This window comes from Dromiciops gliroides, chromosome 6 (assembly GCF_019393635.1).
Source record: "Dromiciops gliroides isolate mDroGli1 chromosome 6, mDroGli1.pri, whole genome shotgun sequence".
Lineage (NCBI taxonomy): Eukaryota > Metazoa > Chordata > Mammalia > Microbiotheria > Microbiotheriidae > Dromiciops > Dromiciops gliroides.
The window spans coordinates 189113138-189132766 of NC_057866.1; the positions used below are offsets into that span (position 1 = coordinate 189113138).

At 40.0% G+C, this 19629-nt stretch overlaps 1 protein-coding gene across 1 annotated transcript; it reads right to left on the reverse strand.

The window, feature by feature from the left end:
- Positions 1-844: 844 nt before the first annotated feature.
- LOC122731220 (60S ribosomal protein L30-like) lies at positions 845-1309 on the reverse strand. Its single transcript, XM_043971198.1, has one exon. It carries the CDS (start codon positions 1240-1242, stop codon positions 895-897), a length of 348 nt encoding a protein of 115 aa, XP_043827133.1. The 5' UTR covers positions 1243-1309; the 3' UTR covers positions 845-894.
- Between the last annotated feature and the right edge of the window lie 18320 nt (positions 1310-19629).

The following is a 19629-nucleotide window of genomic DNA, read 5'->3' on the forward strand; positions in this document are numbered from 1 at the left end:
CTGTTTTTGTTTTTTTTTTGGCGGGGCTATGGGGGTTAAGTGACTTGCCCAGGGTCACACAGCTAGTCAAGTGTCTGAGGCCAGATTTGAACTCAGGTACTCCTGAATCCAGGGCCGGTGCTTTATCCACTGTGCCACCTAGCTGCCCCCCACTCCTTAACTTCTACCCCATTGTTTTTGCCCCTCTTTATTTCTTTCTCACTTCTACTTCCCTTAGGCTGGAGATACAAGGCTACTGCTAGTGTCTCCTATGCTGCGAAAAGAGTCAAATAGTGTGATAGGATTATAGAAGATGCCAGATCCTTTTTGCCTTGGACCAAAAGTTCTTTTACCAAAATCTAAAACTTGAAAGGAAAGGAAATCCTATATCACTTTTTAGTCAATTTGTAGATGCTCTCCTCTTTGTCTCTCTCCAAAAACCACACACTGTCTTTCTAAAAGCAGTCTTTTCTTTTAAGTACTGAGGAATACCTGGAGCAAGGGAGATATGAGAGTAGGTCTAGATTTTACATCACTTTCCATTAACTTTGACACTGAAAGCTGTGTGACTGATTGAATCATGGTTCTTTAGTAACTGAGGATGAGAATCCCCAAAATTAATGAATGCTACTGAGGATTTAAAGATCTAGGGTTTTATGCTTCTATAATCTTATTATTAGTTTTACTTTGAATATGTTAAGAGTAAAAGGAGGAAATTATGTGTGTAAATATAGTAGATTTCTGAGGTAGCATACTTGGAAGATTTGATAGACTAGAATTCATGTTTGATATTTTTCGTTATTTATCCATCCAACGAATGTTTATCAAGTGCTTATTATGTCTTATGTTATCATTATTATTATTATTTTTTAAAACAAGCTTTGGCCAGTTTATTAAAGAATGCTTTTGTACAGTTTACTTTTCACTGGTCTGTTCTGGCATGCTTCTAATGATATCAGAATCACCTGGATCAATGATAGCCAGTGTACAAACTCTGTAGTACTTCCCACATGCTGTACCCAATTCAATGTTGTTGCCACTGTAGTGATGTACGCCAGTTTTGGCCAACATAGCGTAATATTCAATCTCTGATTTCCTCAAGGCTGGGCAGTTGTTGGCCAAGATGACCAGTTTGGCTTTGCCTTGTCTGATCATTTTCAGGGTCTGTTTGTAGCCTAGCACGTATTTGCCGCTTTTCATCACCAGCTGGAGCCTCGAGTTGATGGACTCCAGCGACTTTTTCGTCTTCTTTGAGGCCACCATCTTCCTGCCTGCGGTGCGGGAGGACCCTCAGCCAGAGACCTGCCGCCAAGATGGCCGGGAAGCGAGAAAAAAAAGCTTATGTTATCATTATTATAGTAACAAAATTCCATAAGATATTACATTTTATGTTATTATATCTTATGTTAATCATGCTAGAGAATGAAAAGAAGAGAAGAACATCCGCAAAGAGTTAATAATCTAGTCCCGTTTCTTCTTGTGTTATTCATTCTACTGGTAGATAAGGATGAGGGTTCAAGACTTTAAAATTCAAGGAGGCAAACCACCCCTTGGTGGAAGTGGGAGGTCCACAGGTGTTACACATTGTACATGTTTTCAGATTTTCTCAATGTATTGATCAGTTATATTGATGTTTCCCCCTCTAAAAAACCAAAAACCTTAGGGAAGAGGAGCATATATGGGATACTATGGTGATGTAAGAAACAGAAAACAGCAATATAATTATTTTTTTAAATCAGGAGGAAGATGGGTGAAAAGTACTCCAAATTCGGTCAGCTCTAGTTTCCCATCCCCAGTGTGTTGATCAACTATCTTCCAAATTCCTTAAAGTCCACCCAGATCTGTAGAGACCTGGAGAAGTTTGTTTTTCTCCTAGAATGGACAAATAAACATGCCCTTCTTGGACCAAAGACTAGGACCTTGTCTGAAGGAGGATTCTAGTAATCACTTCTCTGCTTCTAAAGTGCCCATAATCCCTTCGTTTTAAACATTTGCTTGAGAATTTCTCTAGGGATTTATTGCACTGGACTATAGTTTGTGGAAATCATCTTTTCCTTTCTGGAAATAAGGATTCTGCTCATCTCCAATCTTCTTACATATCTTCTGTTCTCCATGATTCCTTAAAAACACTGGTCACATCTGTAAATGCTTTCAGTATCACAGGGCCTCATTTGTTTTGACCAAAAGACAAAGTTATAGCAGTGATTTTCAAACTTTCTGGCTTTGGGACCCCTTTACATTCTTTTTTTTTTTTTTTTGGCAGGGCAATGGAGGTCAAGTGACTTGCCCAGGGTCACAAAGCTAGCAAGTGTCAAGTGTCTGAGGCTGGATTTGAACTCAGGTCCTCCTGAATCCAGGGCCAGTGCTTTATCCACTTAATCCAAAATCAAGCTACCTGCCCCCCTCCTTTACACTCTTAAAAAGTTGTTGCTTCTTATCCCTTCATCCATTTTGAATTTCAATGACTTAGTGAAGGTGAAAGAAATATATCACCAAAGGGATGGATGATGAATTCTTTTCAGTTATACCATATTATTAGAGCCTAATATAGCAGTGGCCTCCAAAGTTGAGGCTGGGACCTTCTGGCTGTCTGTGGCATGATCCCAAGGGAGCTGTGATCTTGATCCTAGGTGGTTAAGATCAATCAGTTGAAATGTGGGAAAATGGACCAATAATGAAGCTTGTCTCCAATACAGTCACACCTATCCTTCACCTACTATAACCCAACAATCCTCTATTCCATCCTGTCCTGAAGCTGTGCAGTTTCATAGCCATCCCTCTTCAACCTCATCCCCACAGCGGCAGTTGCACACAAACCAATAAGAAAATCTTTTTCTTCCTTTTTTTTTTTTTTTTTTTGCAGGGCAATAAGGGTTAAGTGACTTGCCCAGGGTCACACAGCTAGTAAGTGTCAAGTGTCTGAGGCCAGATTTGAACTCAGGTCCCGAATCCAAGGCCGGTGCTTTATCTACTGTGCCACCTAGCTGCCCCCTAATAAGAAAATCCTACCTCATCCACTCCAGCATACCCACAGGGGGTGGTGAGGAATACTGGTAAGGAGGGATACGTGATCAAAAAAAGTTTGGAGAACACCATACTGAAGCACAAAGTTTGAGATCTGCACTCTTTTCTTCATGGAGACTTTTCTGATCCCCAACCAAACCCCGGGATTCCTGATTCTTCTTAATTCTAGCACCTTTTCTCTGCCGATCCTCTCCAATTTACCTAGTATATATCTTGACCATGCATAATTATTTGCGTGTTATCTTCCTATTAGACGGAGTTCCTTTTTTGCTTTTAGGCACTTAATATTTATTGACTGACTGCCCTCCCTCCTAGACTATACCTATTTAACTTCTTTGTATCTATTTGATGAATTAAATTTAAGTTTACCCTATTCACATTTTTATATGTATTTGTGATCTTCGTCATTAGAATGGAAGCTTTTGGACTAGGGATGGTTTCATTCTTTGTACTTGTATAGTTTGTGGATAAGATCACAGATCCTTGTCGAAATCACAGATTACCTTTGTGTAAACCACTGTAGCCGCCTATCTTCATTTTTCAGATTCTTTTTTCTTTGGAATGTCTTTGGTAGGCAGCCACATTCATGCTTGATGACTCCTTCAAATAGGCTGGGCAAAGTCCTATATTGCTGAGGAATCACAGATTTGTGAAGAGTGAAAAATAGACACTGTTACTGTCATTTCCACTGTTGGAGAAATGCAGGTCACAGCAAGGGCCCCTGGACAAATGTGCTTAGTTAACCTCTGGAGCATAAATTTCCAGGCATTAATTATCTATTTGTCATTAGTGGTCATCTCAGCTCCTCTCAAAGTCATTCTCTCCCTTTGTGTTATGTAGGGGGAGGATCGAAGTCCTTTGAGGGATGACCTTCAATTGGAAAAAGGAAAAAGGAATATAGTTATTGAATAACTATTCCTCCACTGGAGAGGTAGTGTGTTTGTTTGTTAGTTTTTGCAGGACAATGAGGGATAAGTGACTTGTCCAGGGTCACACAGCTAGTAAGTGTCAAGTGTCTGAGGCTGGATTTGAACTCAGGTCCTCCTGAATCCAGGGTTGGTGTTTTATCCACTGCTCCACCTAGCTGTCCCCATTAGTGTGTTAAGGTAAAAAGAACACTGGACATGGGGGCCAGAAGAACTAGATTTGAATCTAGGTTCTGGTGTCCATGTGCTATGTGACCATGGAGAGAAGTCACTTGGAGCCTCTTTGAGCATCAGCATTTGTAAAAGGAGAGTAATAATTATTTGTACTATTAACCTTGTTGTACAGAAAACACCTTGTAAACCTTCAAGGGCCTGAAAAATGTGAGTTGAAGCTATTATTGTTAGGGATTATTAAAAGAGGCTTGTCATGGGGTGAGTAGCCCATGCTGTTTTATGCCCCTTCAATCAATCGATCAATCAATCAATCAAACACTGAATTTTAAGGTTCAGACGACATTAGAGCTCAGCTAGTCCAAACTAATTCAAACTAACTAATGGTCATCTAGCTTTCATTTGAAGGCCTCTAGTGGAGGTGTTCCTGAGATAGCCCAAATAAAGATGATTTAGATGCCGTCCCTATTCTTAAGGTGCTTGCTATTAAATAGAGGAGATAAGACTCAAATATAGTTGGGCCAAGCAACATATACTAAGTGCCACAAGAGAGGTGTAGAAAATGTTCCTAGATGGTTGAGAAAAGGCAGAAGTTACTTTTAATGGGGGTGGGGGGGAGGAGCTGGGGCGAGTTCAAGTGAAGGTGGAATTTAAACTGAACCTTGAAAGGTGGATAGGATTTCAAAGGACAGAGATGTAGGAGAAAGCTCTTTCACTTTAAGGGATTAGTATAATCCTGATTATTTCCTGATTAGTAAAAGTCTAAGAGGTGCTAAAACATAGTAGATAGAGGACCCTTTGAAGTCAGGAAAACCAGAGTTTACTTCTTGTATTTGACAAATAATAGTTGTGTGACCCTACACAAGTCACTTAGCATCTCAGAGTCCCAGGTTACTCTTGAACATTAGAAACCACTGCAAAGGGGGCTGTTCTGCATTCGTAAAGGGACTTAGTTTTCTGACTGGGAGAACTCTTAACACTAATGAAACCACAGGTCTAGTCCAAATAAACAAAAACATTGGCTTTGTGTATGGGGACAATGAATAATTTAGTTTGTATTAGATATAAAGTATGTACTGGGGACTAGTGGGACATAAAGCAATAAAAATAGTTCAGGGGGCGGCTAGATAGCACAGTGGATAAAGCACCGGCCCTGGATTCAGGAGTACCTGAGTTCAAATCCAGCCTCGGACACTTGACACTTACTAGCTGTGTGACCCTGGGCAAGTCACTTAACCCCCATTGCCCCGCAAAATTAAAAAAAAAATAGTTCAGGGCTATATGCATTGGATGTTAGCCTAAAATTGAATTTGATTCTATAGGCAATGGAGACACATTGAAGACTTTTGAGCAGGGGAATGGAGTTGGATTCAGAAAGATTTATCTGGCATCACTGTGTAGGTTGGATAAATTAGGAGCGGAGAGCAGATTTTAAGCAGAGATGGAGTGTTGCAATAATCTAGAGAGGTAACAAGACTTGCACTGGGGCAATAGGACTAGAAAAAAAGAGAACCAATGCTCAAAGATATTGCACAAATAGTATTACTAGCACTTGGCTTTAAATTAGTTGGGGGTGAGAGAGAAGAGTTAAAGACTCAATATTTCAGGGCCAGGTGATGGGAGCAAAAGGCTAGGAAGGTAGAAGGAAAAATAGTGCTTTTAAAAAAATTAATAATGAATTTGGCTTTGGACATGTTAAATTTTAGGTGTTGGGGGACAATCAGATGTGGTTGTCTTCTAGATGACTGGAAGTAGAATGAGTGTTAAGATTCAAAGGGACCTTAATGACCATCCATTCAAACCTCTCTATCTTTAAATTAAGAAACTGAAGCCCCAAAAGATGAATTGACTTGTCCCAAATTACACACCCAAGTGTCCTGACTCTCCTTCTAGAGTTCTCTCCATTATTCCAAATAAACATGAGACCTGAGCCTGGGAGATGGCAGGGTTTCAAGTACAGATTGGGGAATCACCTTTGTAGAAGTGATAGTTGAACCCATGCATGGGTATACAAAGGTAGAGAAAGGAAAAAGAGGAGAAGGGAAGAGAAGATGAAAGAAAAGAAATTTGTAAGTCTGAAAGTAGAAAGATTTCAAACTCTGACATTCTAGTGCTATGGTCTTAAATCTCACGTTTTGGGAATGGAAAAATAGCTAATTAAAACACAGAACTGAACAAATGATTGCTAGGTACATATTATAATTAAAATGAATTGGTTGGTGAAATATGTAGGAAAATGAGTGAAGTTTTTGTGGTCTGAAGCATCAGCCTTGGATCACTCCCACTATTTATCACCTTCACTTCTACCCATACACTGATGACTAAAGGTTGAGAAAATCACTCAACCATTCTTCCTGAGTCCTTCAGAAATTTATGTTGCATAACTCAACTGGGCTTCACTGCTTCTAGGCAATGCGACTATACCTCCCTTATCAATTCACTATCCCCCTCTCCATAGTGGCTCTTCCAAACCTTTTCATCCCTCCTCAAACTTCCTATGACTCCTCCTTTCCCCAATTTCTCAGCTGAGAAACTTGCTTTGTATTTTACAGAAAAAATTGAGGCCATTTGCCATGAGGTCCCTCACTTCTCTTCTTCCTCATCTCCTATCACTCAGGTGCCTTCTGCCACTCTCTCCTCCTCTATTGCTGTCTCACACGAAGGAGGCGGCTTTACTCCTTAACAAGGCTACCCTCTACTTGTTCAAGTGATCTCATTCTATCCTGTTTCCTCCCACAGATTATCCCCTCTGTCATCCCCACACTTTTATTTATTTTCAATTTCTCCCTGTCTGATTTCCTACTACCTACAAACATGCCCATGCCTCCTCCATCCTGAAAAAAGCTTTCACTTGCTCCTTCCATTCCTGCTAACGATCATTTTATATCTCTTGTGCGTTTTGTAGCTAAATTCCTCTAAAAGGTCACCTGCAATAGATACCTCCCCTGTCTTGCTTCTCTCTTCTTAACCCTTTACAATCTGGCTTCCAATTCTATCATTTCACCAAACTGCTCTTTCCAAAGTTATTAATGATCTCATAATTACCAAATCCAATGGCCTTTTCTCAGTCCTCATTCTCGACCTCTCTGAAGCTTTTAACACTGTTGATCCCTCTCTTCTCTCTTGGTTTTTGGGACACAATCCTCTCCTGGTTTTCCTCCCACCCATTAGCTATTCCTTTTGTCTCCTTTGGTGGGTCCTCCTCCCCATCATAGGTGTCCCTCAGTGGTATGTTCCAGACCCTCTTCTCTTCTCGCTTTATACTATATACTTGGTTATCTTATTGGCTCCAAAGGATTTTATTACCATCTTTATACTGATGATTCTCAAATTAACCTTTCCTGTTCCAATCTTGCATCTTGAACTCGGTATGTCCAAAACTGCTCATTTATCTTTCTCCCTGAGTCCCCTTTGCCCACCTTCCCAATTACCAGAGAGGGTAACACCATCCTCCCAGTCAGTCAGGCTCACAACCTAGGAGCCATCCTGAACTCCTCACTATCTCTCCCCTCACCCCCACCCCAAATCCAAGCTGTTGCCAAGAGCTATCAGTTTGATTTTTGTGACATCTCTTGAATTTGTCCCCTTCTCTCCTCTGACACTGCCACCACTCTAGTGCAGACCCACATCATCTCATACCTAGACTAATACTATAGCCTGAAAGAGGGTCTTCCTGCCTCAAGTCTCTTCCCCACTCCAATCTGTCCTCCATTTAACCACTAAAGTGAATTTCCTCAAGGGCAAATCTGATTATGTCCACTCTCCCTTCTACTTGGTAAACTTCAGTGACTCCCTATTGCTGCCAGGAGCAAATACAAAACGCTCTGTTTGGCATTAGCCCTCTCCTACCTTTCTAGTCTTCTTATACCTTACTCCTGGCTGTTTCATGAACTAGACACTCCATCTTTCTAGACTCTGGGCATTCTCTCTGGCTGTCCCCCATGGTTGGAATATTCTCCCTCCTCCCCTCTTCCTTTGAGTTCCTGGCCTCCCTGACTCCCTTTGAGTCCCAATTAAAATCCCACCTTCCACAGGAAGCCTTCCCCAAACCTTAATTCTAGTGTGTTCTTTCTCTTACTTATTTCCTATATATCTAGCTTGTGTTGTAAATATTTGTGTGTTGTCTCCCCATTAGATTGTAAGCCCCTTGAAGGGAAGGAACTGTCTTTTGCCCTTTCTTTTCTTTTTTTTTTTGTATCCCCAGTGCCTAGCACCAAATAAATATTGATTGATTGATTGATCAATCTAAACAAAAACTAACAGCCACTCATCCTGAAGCTAGGGAAAGCCATCAAAGCAATCTTTCTTTCTTTCGTTTCTTTCTACCATTTCTTTCTTTCTTCCTTTCTTTCTTCCTTTCTTCCTTCCTTCCTTCCTTCCTTCCTTTCTTTCTTTCTTTCTTTCTTTCTTTCTTTCTTTCTTTCTTTCTTTCTTTCTTTCTTTCTTTCTTTCTTTCTTTCTTTCTTTCTTTCTTTCTTTCTTTTGGTGAGGCAATTGGGGTTAAGTGACTTGCCAAGGGTCACAAAGCTAGCAAGTGCCAAGTGTCTAAGGCTGGATTTGAACTCAGGTCCTCCTGAATCCAGGGCCGGTGCTTTAATCCACTGTGCCACCTAGCTGCCCCTCTTTCTACCATTTCTGAATTCCTCTTTTTTTCTGGTGTTCTTCTTTGCCCCTTTCTCCCCAAGCATGCTATCCTGTAAGGTATCTCATACTTAATTTCTCATCCTCCTTTCCTTATTTCTAGCTCATTAAAATTCCCATTTCCTCATTTTGTCCATCTTATCTTGTTATTAAGAAGGAACGTGGAGGACTGAATGTAGGGGGTGAAAGTTACTTATTCACATTACTATGTAAATACCCAACAGCCTATTTGTGTTCCAAGGTATTCAAAATCAAGATTATGCTTATTAACTCAAATAAATCTCTAAATAGAAGAATTTGGGGTGATAAAGTAAAGTAGAAAATTTCATGAAATAGGGAGGAAATTTTTCCTGTGGTGGGAAGAAGGACTTCTTGGGTCCTATAACACTGTATACATGTAAATAACGACCCAATGTATCATCAGAAAGGCTCAATAGGAGGATCTAAAGTCACAGGATCTGGGTTAATTTATATCTCTGTCACTTAACCGGCCCTGTTACCTTGAGTAAATCACAATTATTTTAACACTCAGTTTCTTCATCTAGAACTTGGTAGAGGTTGAACTAGATGACCCTATGAGGTCTTTTCCAGTGCTAAGCTTATGACTCTAAGTCCTGGCAGGGTGGAAGCTCAGGCTTTGCCTACTTTTTCATCTTAGCCTGTAACAGGGATAAAAACAAATCTGAGATAGGAAAGCAACACTCTTGATTGCCACAAGAGGGAGCTAACTAAATTCTTGATAGACGTCAGAATACTTAAGAAAATGAGGAAGCAGTTGAAGGAGAAGAATTTTGGCAATTGTATAGTTGGGCAGATGGACACCTATTTATATACCATGGACTCCAGAATTCCATTTATCGCTAATTAAGCAAAAAAAAAAAAAAAAAGAATTCTTTGTTCCAAAACACTATTTTGTATTTAAGTAGTACCATTAAAGGTGATAAGTTGTTGTTAATATTTTTTGTTTTAAATCAAATTTTAAGTCATGTATTTAATTAGTGTGAAAATGAATAACCACTTAATTTAGTGACAAGGAGATGAAATAATTACTAGAAAGTTTTCTCCAAATGAAGTCCTGTTCTTTAAATACTTTCTTAGTGAAGACCTGCCTCAGGAAGATACAAGCTAATGTTTTTGACTCTACTGGATTTCTGAACAATAAAATCAGTTACAGGTTTTCAAATCTTAGCTGTCATATATTAAAAATACACAGCAGTTTTTGCCTATTAAAATGATTATAAAACACACTGATATACATCCTTGGAGGAACTGATCCACTCAGCTTTGAAACTCCATCCTGATCGGGGCAGTTTTTAAATGTGAATGATTGCAAACTCATATAACTCACTCTATCTAGCAATTCTCAGACTTCATATCCCATCCAGCCATCCACCAGAATCAAATCAATACTATTATTGCTACTCCAAAGACCATTAACTGTTCTGTAATTCCATTAACAATCCCTTTGACTTAGACCAAATCACCCTTCCTGGGCTGCCATTCTCCTTTGTGTGGTGTCTCTTTCTACTAGAATATAAGCTTCTTGCAGGCAGATATTATCTTACTTTGATATTAGCATCTCAAACACCCAGCACAGTGCCTGGTGTGTATCAGTCTCTTAATAAATGCGTTTTCATTCATGGATTCAATAATGCTGTGGATGGTATTGTTAACTTTCATAGATTCATGGAGAAATCTCTAAGAACTGGCCCAGAGGCAGACAAATCTTTTCTTTTGGCAATGTTCCCATTAGAGTTGGTAGTGATAAGGAAAGGTTCTCTCAATCCAGAGAAAATCTTCAGAGACTGAATTATAATGAATCAACAAATATAATTTTGGATCTGATAACATATCAGGTGCATCTCTGGAGCACATCTAGGTGACTGGAGATTAGTCTCTGTAGCACTGCAGAAGGAATGAAAGAAAGAGGGCCATGAGTTCATGGTACTATGGAAAGAGTACTGAACTCAGATTTGTGGGACCCGAGTTTGATTCTTGGCTCTGTTACTTACTGCTATTCCTAATAGCGAAGGTTTAGATAGCTCTTTAAGGTTTGTGAAATGCTTTACAAATATCACGTTATTTTATCTTCACAACAACCCGATGAGGAAGGTGATATTATGATGCCCTTTTTTTACACTTGAGGAAACTGAGGCAGAGAAGAGGTTATTAACTTGACTGAGGTCACACAACTAGTAAATATCTGAGGCGAGATTTTAACTCAGATATTCCTGACTCCAGGCCCAGTGCCACCTAGCTGGGGGGTGGGGGGGTGGGGCAAGTCAGTTTCCTCCTTTGTAAAATAAAAGAATTAGACTAGATGACCATTAAGGTTTCTTCCTGTCCTATATCTATGATCCCATGAACATTTGTAAGGAAATGGAAGATGAGATATGACAGAGTTGAAACTGGAAGCCAAGGAGCACAAGAGGCAGAAAGGAGAAATGGAGGAGATGCTTTTAGTTCCCAGGAAGCAGAGAAGAGTTTACTCACACCCTCCTGAAACTGGAGGAAGGGGCAGAGGTATAGTAACTGAGGGAAAGAGGCCATGAAGATGTGTGCTCCTTGATTTGCATCGTATATATTTTGTAGGCCCATAGCTGTTTATATATGGTATCATCCATTAGACTGTGAGCTTTTTGAGAGCAGAGACTTATCTTTTGCTTTTCTTTTTATTCCTAGCCCTTAGCACAGTGCTTTGCTCATAATAGGCACTTAATAAATATTTACTGACTAATGATGTTGCCAACTACTAGGCCAGTTGGGAATGGGGGAGATTCAGAGGACTATGGGGATCTATGAGTGATGATTTTGAGCAGGCATTATATCCAAACAGATCCTAAAAACCCAAATGTGGGAGTGGGCATTACTCATATGCTGGCTAGTCATAGAGCCTCTCTTATTATAACTTGTATACCTTCTTATGTTGTAGTCTTGTCCTTAACTCTGACACCAAACAATTGCGGGGTTTTCCCTCATTCTTCTTCCATTTCATTAAGGACAGACATCTCAGGGGAAATTGCTAATAAACATTATTTCAATACATGGCTTTCTGCGATTTCACCAGATCATTATTCCCTGCCTTGAAATGCCATTCTGGAATTCTAACCACTTTCTTTTGACATTTAGTGAGGAAAGCTTTGTAAAGATGCTAAAGAAAGAGCAAGAATTGGAGGCAACAAATCATTTAATGTTCAAGAAGAGAAGCTATTGAGATACTCTAAGATGGATGCCCTTCCAAGAAACCCCACATTTTGCTGAAATAGCCTAAGAATACCAAGTATTTTTGGTATTTAAGTATGTGCTGTGAATAGAATAATAATAATAATAAAAAAGAACCCCACTACCCCCTCCTGTCTTTCCACAGGACTATTATCAATGTTTTTTTTTCTCTTAGAAAAAGAAAAATAGAGCAGAATAAAAGGAAAATAATATTAAGATTCAATAAGAATGATTTAGGTTAAATATGATAAAGAAGGCTATTCACATTACTGGCTTCACAATTTACTAACAACTTAGCAAATAATACAAGGACATTTAAATGTTCCAATAATGTATCTGGTGAAAAAAGATTACTGTTCAGAGTTGCTTCTAATCATTAGTGGCAAAGGTGGACTCCTCTCCAGAAACTGGAAACTGGAGTTCAATTCAGCTTTCTCAGGTTGACAACATCTCTCTAGAACTCTCCTCAAGGATACCTTTCTACAGCATATTTCCTCATAGGATAAGAAGTAAACTCAGTTCTCTCACTCTCTTGTTTTTCCTAAGGATGGCACATCATTCAGTCTTTCAGCAAATAAATTTTCTTATTCTTTTCTTTCCATGCTTTACATAGTCTCCCTACAGTCATGATCATTAACTCTTTTTTTTTTTTTGCAGGGCAATGAGGGTTAAGTGACTTGCCCAGGGTCGCCAGTGCTTTATCCACTGTGCCACCTAACTGCCCATGATCATTAACTCTTTCTAGATAAGTCAAGTAAATTCTTTCCAAGGGTTTGTTGTTCAGTTCTGTCTTACTCTGTGACCCCATTTAGGATTTTCTTGTCAAAGATACTGGAGTGGTTTTCCATTTTCTTCTCCAGTTCATTTTACAGATGAGGAAATTGAGGCAAACAGAGTTAAATGACTTGCCCAGGGTCACACAACTAGTGAGTGTCTAACTCAGGAGGATGAGTCTTCCTGACTTCAGGCTCAGTACTCTATCTACTGCATCACCTACTTGCCCCATCTAAGAGTTTATTTCCTCTTAAAGGCTAGAGTCTACATAGAAGTAAGCATTGATGTTTGTCACTATTTCTGACTCTTCTTGTTTTTTTCCCAATTAAGATATATGGGCAAAAAAAAAAAAGATATATGGGCATCCCTTTCCTTAAAACATGACAAATAAAAAAGCCTGTTGCTTTAGCATTGATTGGCATGTCTTCATCTTCTGCAAAGTTCTTTTAGTCCCAGAATAGGACTTTTGCACATAATACTTAAAGCATTTAATACCTTTCTTTCTTGCATTTTATTCCTTTATTTTATTTTATCTTTTTTTTTTTTGTGGGGCAATGAGAGTTAAGTGATTTGCCCAGGGTCACACAGATAGTAATTGTCAAGTGTCTGAGGCCAGATTTGAACTCAGATCCTCCTGAATTCAGGGCCAGTGCTTTATCTACTACACCACCTAGCTGCCCCCTCTTGCATTGTATCTAAATTAGATTGTAAGCTCTTTGAGAGCAGAGATTGTCTTTTGCTTCTTTTTGTACCCCCAACACTTAACACAGTGCTTGGCACATAGTACGGACTTAATAAATGTTTATTGATTTATCAAACTATTCTTATTAATGTTTAATATTATTTCACTTTCATTTTGCCCTTAGAGAGAGAAAGGAATTTCTCTGTTAAATTAACACATAATTGAAGTCTATTTTCACAAAAATCTTCTTCAGACTTGTTATTTAGTCATGTCTGACTCTTCGTGACTCCATTTCAGGTTTTCTTGTCAGAGATACTGGATTGGTTTGCCATTTCCTTCTCTGGCTCCTTTTCCAGATGAGGAAACTGAGGTAAACAGGGTGAAGTGACAGCTAGTAAGTGTCTGAGGCTAGATTTGAACTTAGGAAGATGAGTGTTCCTGACTCCTGGTCCAGCACTTTATCCACCATGCTACCTAGTTGCCCGTCTTCAGACTAAATGATCTCCAATTGTATCTTTCATTTTCTAACCCCATAATTCTTTTAGTGATTCTCCTTTGAACTGTCCCTCAGTTTTTTCATTATTTCCCTGAAGTTGTGGAGCCCAGAATTAGACCCAGCATTTGAATGAGGTTCTGAGAACCATGGAACATTACAGTGTTAGCTCACAAATTCTACTTTTGGCGTTCAGGGTCAGGCTTATCTTTTCAGAGCTGAGACAATGTCTTTTCATTAATTAGGACTGTTATAGCCTTTCATTCTTACTCATGATTAGGAAAAAAAAACTGTTCAAATATGTACTAGATAATTTGATTTCTTCTGTGGAGCTTTACATGGTTTCAGAGTTTACTTTGCTACGGGCACCTTAAAATTCTAAAAATGTGAAATTTTGTCTTGTGAATACTAAATGCAGATTCAAGCAAGGTTTCCGAAGAAGAACCCAGAGGGATTATCAATGCAGTTTCCTCCTCAATGTTCCTGTGAAAGATCCATAGTGATTGACAGGTAGCTGGTATAGTGCAAAAGAGTTGAGACTGGGAAATAGCACACAAGATACTGCCATTAACTAACTTTCAGCAAGTCTTCACCTTTCTAGTCATCAGTCTTCTCATCTGTGAAATGGGCAAAGGTAGTTATCAAAATAACAAACTCTAGGATAGTACGATCTCTAAGGCACATACTAAGTCCTAGGAAGGCTTTATTTAGTTATTTAATTTAGTTAAGATAACATACACCATTCAGAGAGTTAGTCAACAATCCTCCCTCACTTAAATACAATTTGGTGAAAGTCATAACATCACTCGGATGTCATGGCTCTCTTTGGGAATGAAGGACAAACAACACCATACCACCACCACCACCACCACCACCACGAATAGTGGATAAGGTAGTGGATAGAGAGCTGGTCTCAGAGTCAAGAAGACCTGGGTTCAAATTCTGCTTTGGATACATACCAGCTGTATGACCCTGGGGAAAAAACGTTCAACCTCTCAACCCTGCCTCCACTCCCATCCCCACCTCCCAAGCAACAATCTGGGATCACAAGCTTCAAAAAAGGTGGTGATCTGCACTGATAGAGAGGGTTCCTACTGGGAGCTTCCTAAACTGATGAAATTACAAGTGCAGTATTTAAAAAAACCCAACAAACCAATCAGTGGCAAAGCAGGATTTAAGTCTATAAGATTCTTGATTGTGGTCCAGTTCCCCTTTGACTAGGCTACTTAATGGATTACATCCTTTTTCCTCTTGTCTCTCTAGGATTCACAGGGCTCTCTCATTCTCTCTCATTTCATCATGGGCTGCTGATTGCTGCTGGGAAGGCAGCTGGAGCCCTTCCATTGAAGACTAAAGTCTAATTGTAGCTGACAGACATAGTCCTCTAGAGCAAAGCTTAAACTCTGGGTCAAGACCCCATATTGGGTCATGTAACTGAATGTGGGGGTTGTGAAAAATTTGACCGTCAATGTTTGATTTATATACCTATTTTATATACCTATAAACTCGGGGTCATGTGAAAATTTCTCCGGCGAAAACTTTTGCCACTCCAACCCCCTTTTCACCCGAGAAAATCTGGGATCTAATAACTTTTATTATGTATCTTTATTAACATCACAGATTTTTGAAGGGATTGTCAATACTAAAGTCTGTTGCTGCTCTTATGTGTCTGCAATGTTAAAGAAGCTTTCAGTCACCAGTTTTTCTGCCTTTGAAAGCACTAGAAAGAAAAACAATAAGAACTCTTTCTGCCCTATTATTTTTTTTTTCCCCGTTAGGCTGGGAGGTGGTGGTGGTGTATCTCAGAAATGGGGATAGTTGCATGCAGAGAATAACACTATTATTCTAAGAAAGTCTGCTTAGGGGAAAATGAATATATTTAGAGCCTGTGCTTAGCTCTATTTAGAGAGGAAAATGGTTTGGAGAAATGTGAGATCAGATTGAAAACTTCATCCAAGACTGATGTCATGCAGGGTTTCCCAACTCAAGCTCTGATGCAGATGGGCAGGGTATTTAAATTTCCGACTGAGGACCTCTCTGTCCTAAGTTACTGTCTGATAACTCAAGGGATAGAAACTGAGAGGAGGGAGAGAGAAAGGAGAAGAGAAAAGGGGAGACAAGGAAGGAGCAATATGTAGGGATAATGATGAGTAATTAAAAAAAAAGAGGTATAGGCTTTGGTAGTAAAATGTTGGTGGTAGGAAAAATGTACCAGGTACCAATGCTGGTTCATGGGTTGACATTGATTGGTAAAATGACTTTCTGGAGGTATTGCTGAGTGTGCTTGTAACAGGGCTACTGAAAAAAGCCCAGGTGCTTTGTTAACCAGTGTGGCTCTGTTCTTTTTTCTGTGGTGGCTCTGGAGTGGGCTTCTCAGGTGCTGGGCTACCAGCCACTGGTATGTTGGTGTATCTGTATCTGTTTCTGTGTCTGTGATTGTATCTCTGTCTCTCTGACCTAGGTGTTGGTCTTGCCCTCTCTCCTATTGTAGCTTCAGGACTGGTTTGCTGCACTTTGGATCTTTACTCAAATCATTCTGCAAGGCTCTGCCCTGGGCTATCTTAACTTTTCTTTTTTAAAAAAATTATATTTTATTTTTCTGCAATTACATGTAAAACCAATTTTACCATTTTTTCAAATTTCAAATTCCCTCCCTCCTTTCACTCCTCCTTGAGAAGTAAATCAATTTGACACAGGTTATACATATATAGGTCATATAAAACACATTTCTATATAAGTCATGCTGTGAAAAAAACACAGACACCCTTCCTCCCCCCAAATAACACAAAGAAAAAGTATCTTCAATTTGTATTCAGGCTTTACCAGTTCTTTCTCTGGAGATGCACAGCACCTTTGTCTTAGATCATTTTATTGCTTTGAATAGCTAAGTTATTTACAGTGGATCATCATACAATATTGCTATTACTGTGTGCAGTGTTTTCCTGGTTCTGCTCATTTCACTTTGCATCGGTTCATGTAAGTCTTTCCAGGTTTTTTTGACAGCTAATATTGGACACTTGAGGTTTTGCTACTTCTGTGTCATGAAGTAATCAATGGTTGCTAGCTCCTCATCTGCAGGGCTTCTTGCTCTTACTTCAGTGCTCCCCAGTTCAGGGATGAAATCAAATGCCTTTCAAATAGAGAAACCTCAGGGCTCATCAGACATTGGGGCTTCTGTGTTCATCCAGCAGTCAAGTCATGGAATCCTTTTTGTTACTTAGTTTGCAATATTGTACTGGGAGTATGGATGAGTGGTTTTGTATCCTCCTGTGAGAGGATACATGGGGAAGAAATAGTTTCAAGATGTTTGCTGCTCATTTTAATTCCTTGTTTTTTACCTTATGTTCTATTTTAAGAATCTGTCCCTTTGTTTACTATGATATTATGTATTTTATTCTCAAGGATTGGTGGGCCAGGGGAGGGGGAGGGAAGGACAGACTTGAGGGTGGAGAAGAAGGGGTGGGAAGTCAGTGTAAAATGGGGGATCAAGTATGCTATAATGCTAGCTAGGTGATGGATCCAAGCAAATTCTCCCAATCTGAATGTAGCAGAGGTACATCACATGTTTTTAAGTCCATAGGAAGGAAATAAGCACTTATTAAGCACCTACTCTGTGCCAAGCACTTTAGAAATATGTTATTTGATCCTTATAACAACTCTGGGAGGTAGCTGCTATTATGATCTTCTTTTACAGTAAATTGAGGCAGAAAAGGTTAAGTGACTTGCCCAGCCAGGGTCACACAGCTAAGAGGGGTCTGAGGCCAAATTTGAACTTGGCTCTTCCTGACTCCAGGTCTAGCCCTCTATCTACTGAGCCACTTGACTTTGTTGTTGTTTAGTCATTTTTTTAGTTGTGTTCTACTCTTTGTGACCCCATTTGCTTTCTTGGCAAAGATACTGGAATGGTTTAGCCATTTCCTTCTCTAGCCCATTTTATAGATGAGAAAACTGAGGCAAACATGTACCCTGACTTGCCCATTCTAGTAAGTGTCTAAAGCCAGATTTGAACTCAAGAAGAGTCTTCTTGACTCTAGGCCCTGCTCTCTATCCAGTGCAACACCTAGTTGCCCCATAACAACTGGGAAGTTGTGCGTGTATATATATTTGCATATATAATATATAAATGTGTGTTTACATACATATATACAAACATACATACACACATGCATAAGTACAGATATATATATATATAAATACATATATAGGTGTGTGTGTATATATATATATATATATATATACATATGAATTGGCTATTTTCTTGTTGTCTCCCCCATTAGACTGTCAGCTCCTTGGGGACAGGGAGAGTATTTTTGTCTTTCTTCATATCCCCAGTGCTCACTACTGTGCCTAGCTCATGATAAGTACTTAATAAGTGCTTGTTAACTGTCTCATAACTTGCCTCTTCATATTTCTCATTTGCCTTGTGAAAGTTGGCACCATTAGGGCAGGGCTACAGTAAGATTGGGTATAGGGCTGGAGCATTTTCTGCTGAATATTCCACACATTAGGATGTGGGTGTGTGTGCCTTGAGAGAGAACTCATAAAGTCACCGAATCTGAAGAGCAGAGGGACCCTTCTTGAACAGGAACCCCCTGTAAAATGTCCCGGACAACTGGCTGCTCTCCTCTCCAGATCTGAATCACAGAATTTCCAGGCGGGAAGGGACCCAAGTGATGTCTAGTCCAAGCTGCACATGTAAAGAATCCTTGCTATGACATGGCGGACAAGTACTGCTCTAAGATGGGCCCCCAAAGAGGGGGAAACTGCCACCTCTCAGGGCAGCCCAGGCCTTTACTGTCGGGAAGTTTTCCTGGCCTCGCCCTCAATAGACCTCTTTTCCATTTCTTCCCACTGCTTCTCATTCTGTCTTCTGGGGACAGACAGAACAAGGCTCATCCCTCAAAGGTACAACTGCCTTTCAAATATTTGAATAAAGCTGAGTCTCCTCTTCTCTAGGTTAAACACAACCCAGTTCCTTGAACTGATATTCATGTGACTTGGCCTCAAGACCCTTCACTTTGCTCTGGAAATTCTCCAGAAGTCTTCTGGATTTTCCATTGAAAATTTCCAGTGATCAAGAATTCACTACCTCAGGTGGTAGGCAATACCACAATTCTAATTACTGGGAGTGGAGAGACAGGTGATGGCTTGGCATCGTCTGCCAGGCTGTAATAACTCCAAATCACCTGTTTCAGCTGCCTTCATGCCTATAGGAACAAATTGTTCTTTTCTACCCATTCCTCCAGTGGAAGTCTTCATATACTTGTATGGGTTTGAGGCCTGGAGATTACTCCTTTTTTTTTGGCAGGGCAATGAGGGTTAAGTGACTTGCCCAAGGTCACACAGCTACTAAGTGTCAAGTGCCTGAGGCTGGATTTGAACTCAGGTCCTCCTGACTCCAGGGCCAGTGCTTTATCCACTGTGCTACCTAGCTTCGCCCTCTGTAGATTACTCTCAACCTGGTTTAGCCCATCTACTGAGATGGTTTTACCAGGGCAAGGCTGCTGCGCATGCTACAGATTCTTGGAGCTGTAGGTGAGAGTTGGGTGAAGGTGGACACCAAAAGTGGATGATCAGCCCTGAAAAGGTCAGGCCTTCACATGAGAGGTGCTAGTCCTCCCTGAACACCTCCATACACTTACGCTACATATCTTACAAGATTTCTGTGAGACGATTATAAATTTGGAACTGGGAGGGACCTTTGGGGCCACTGAGTC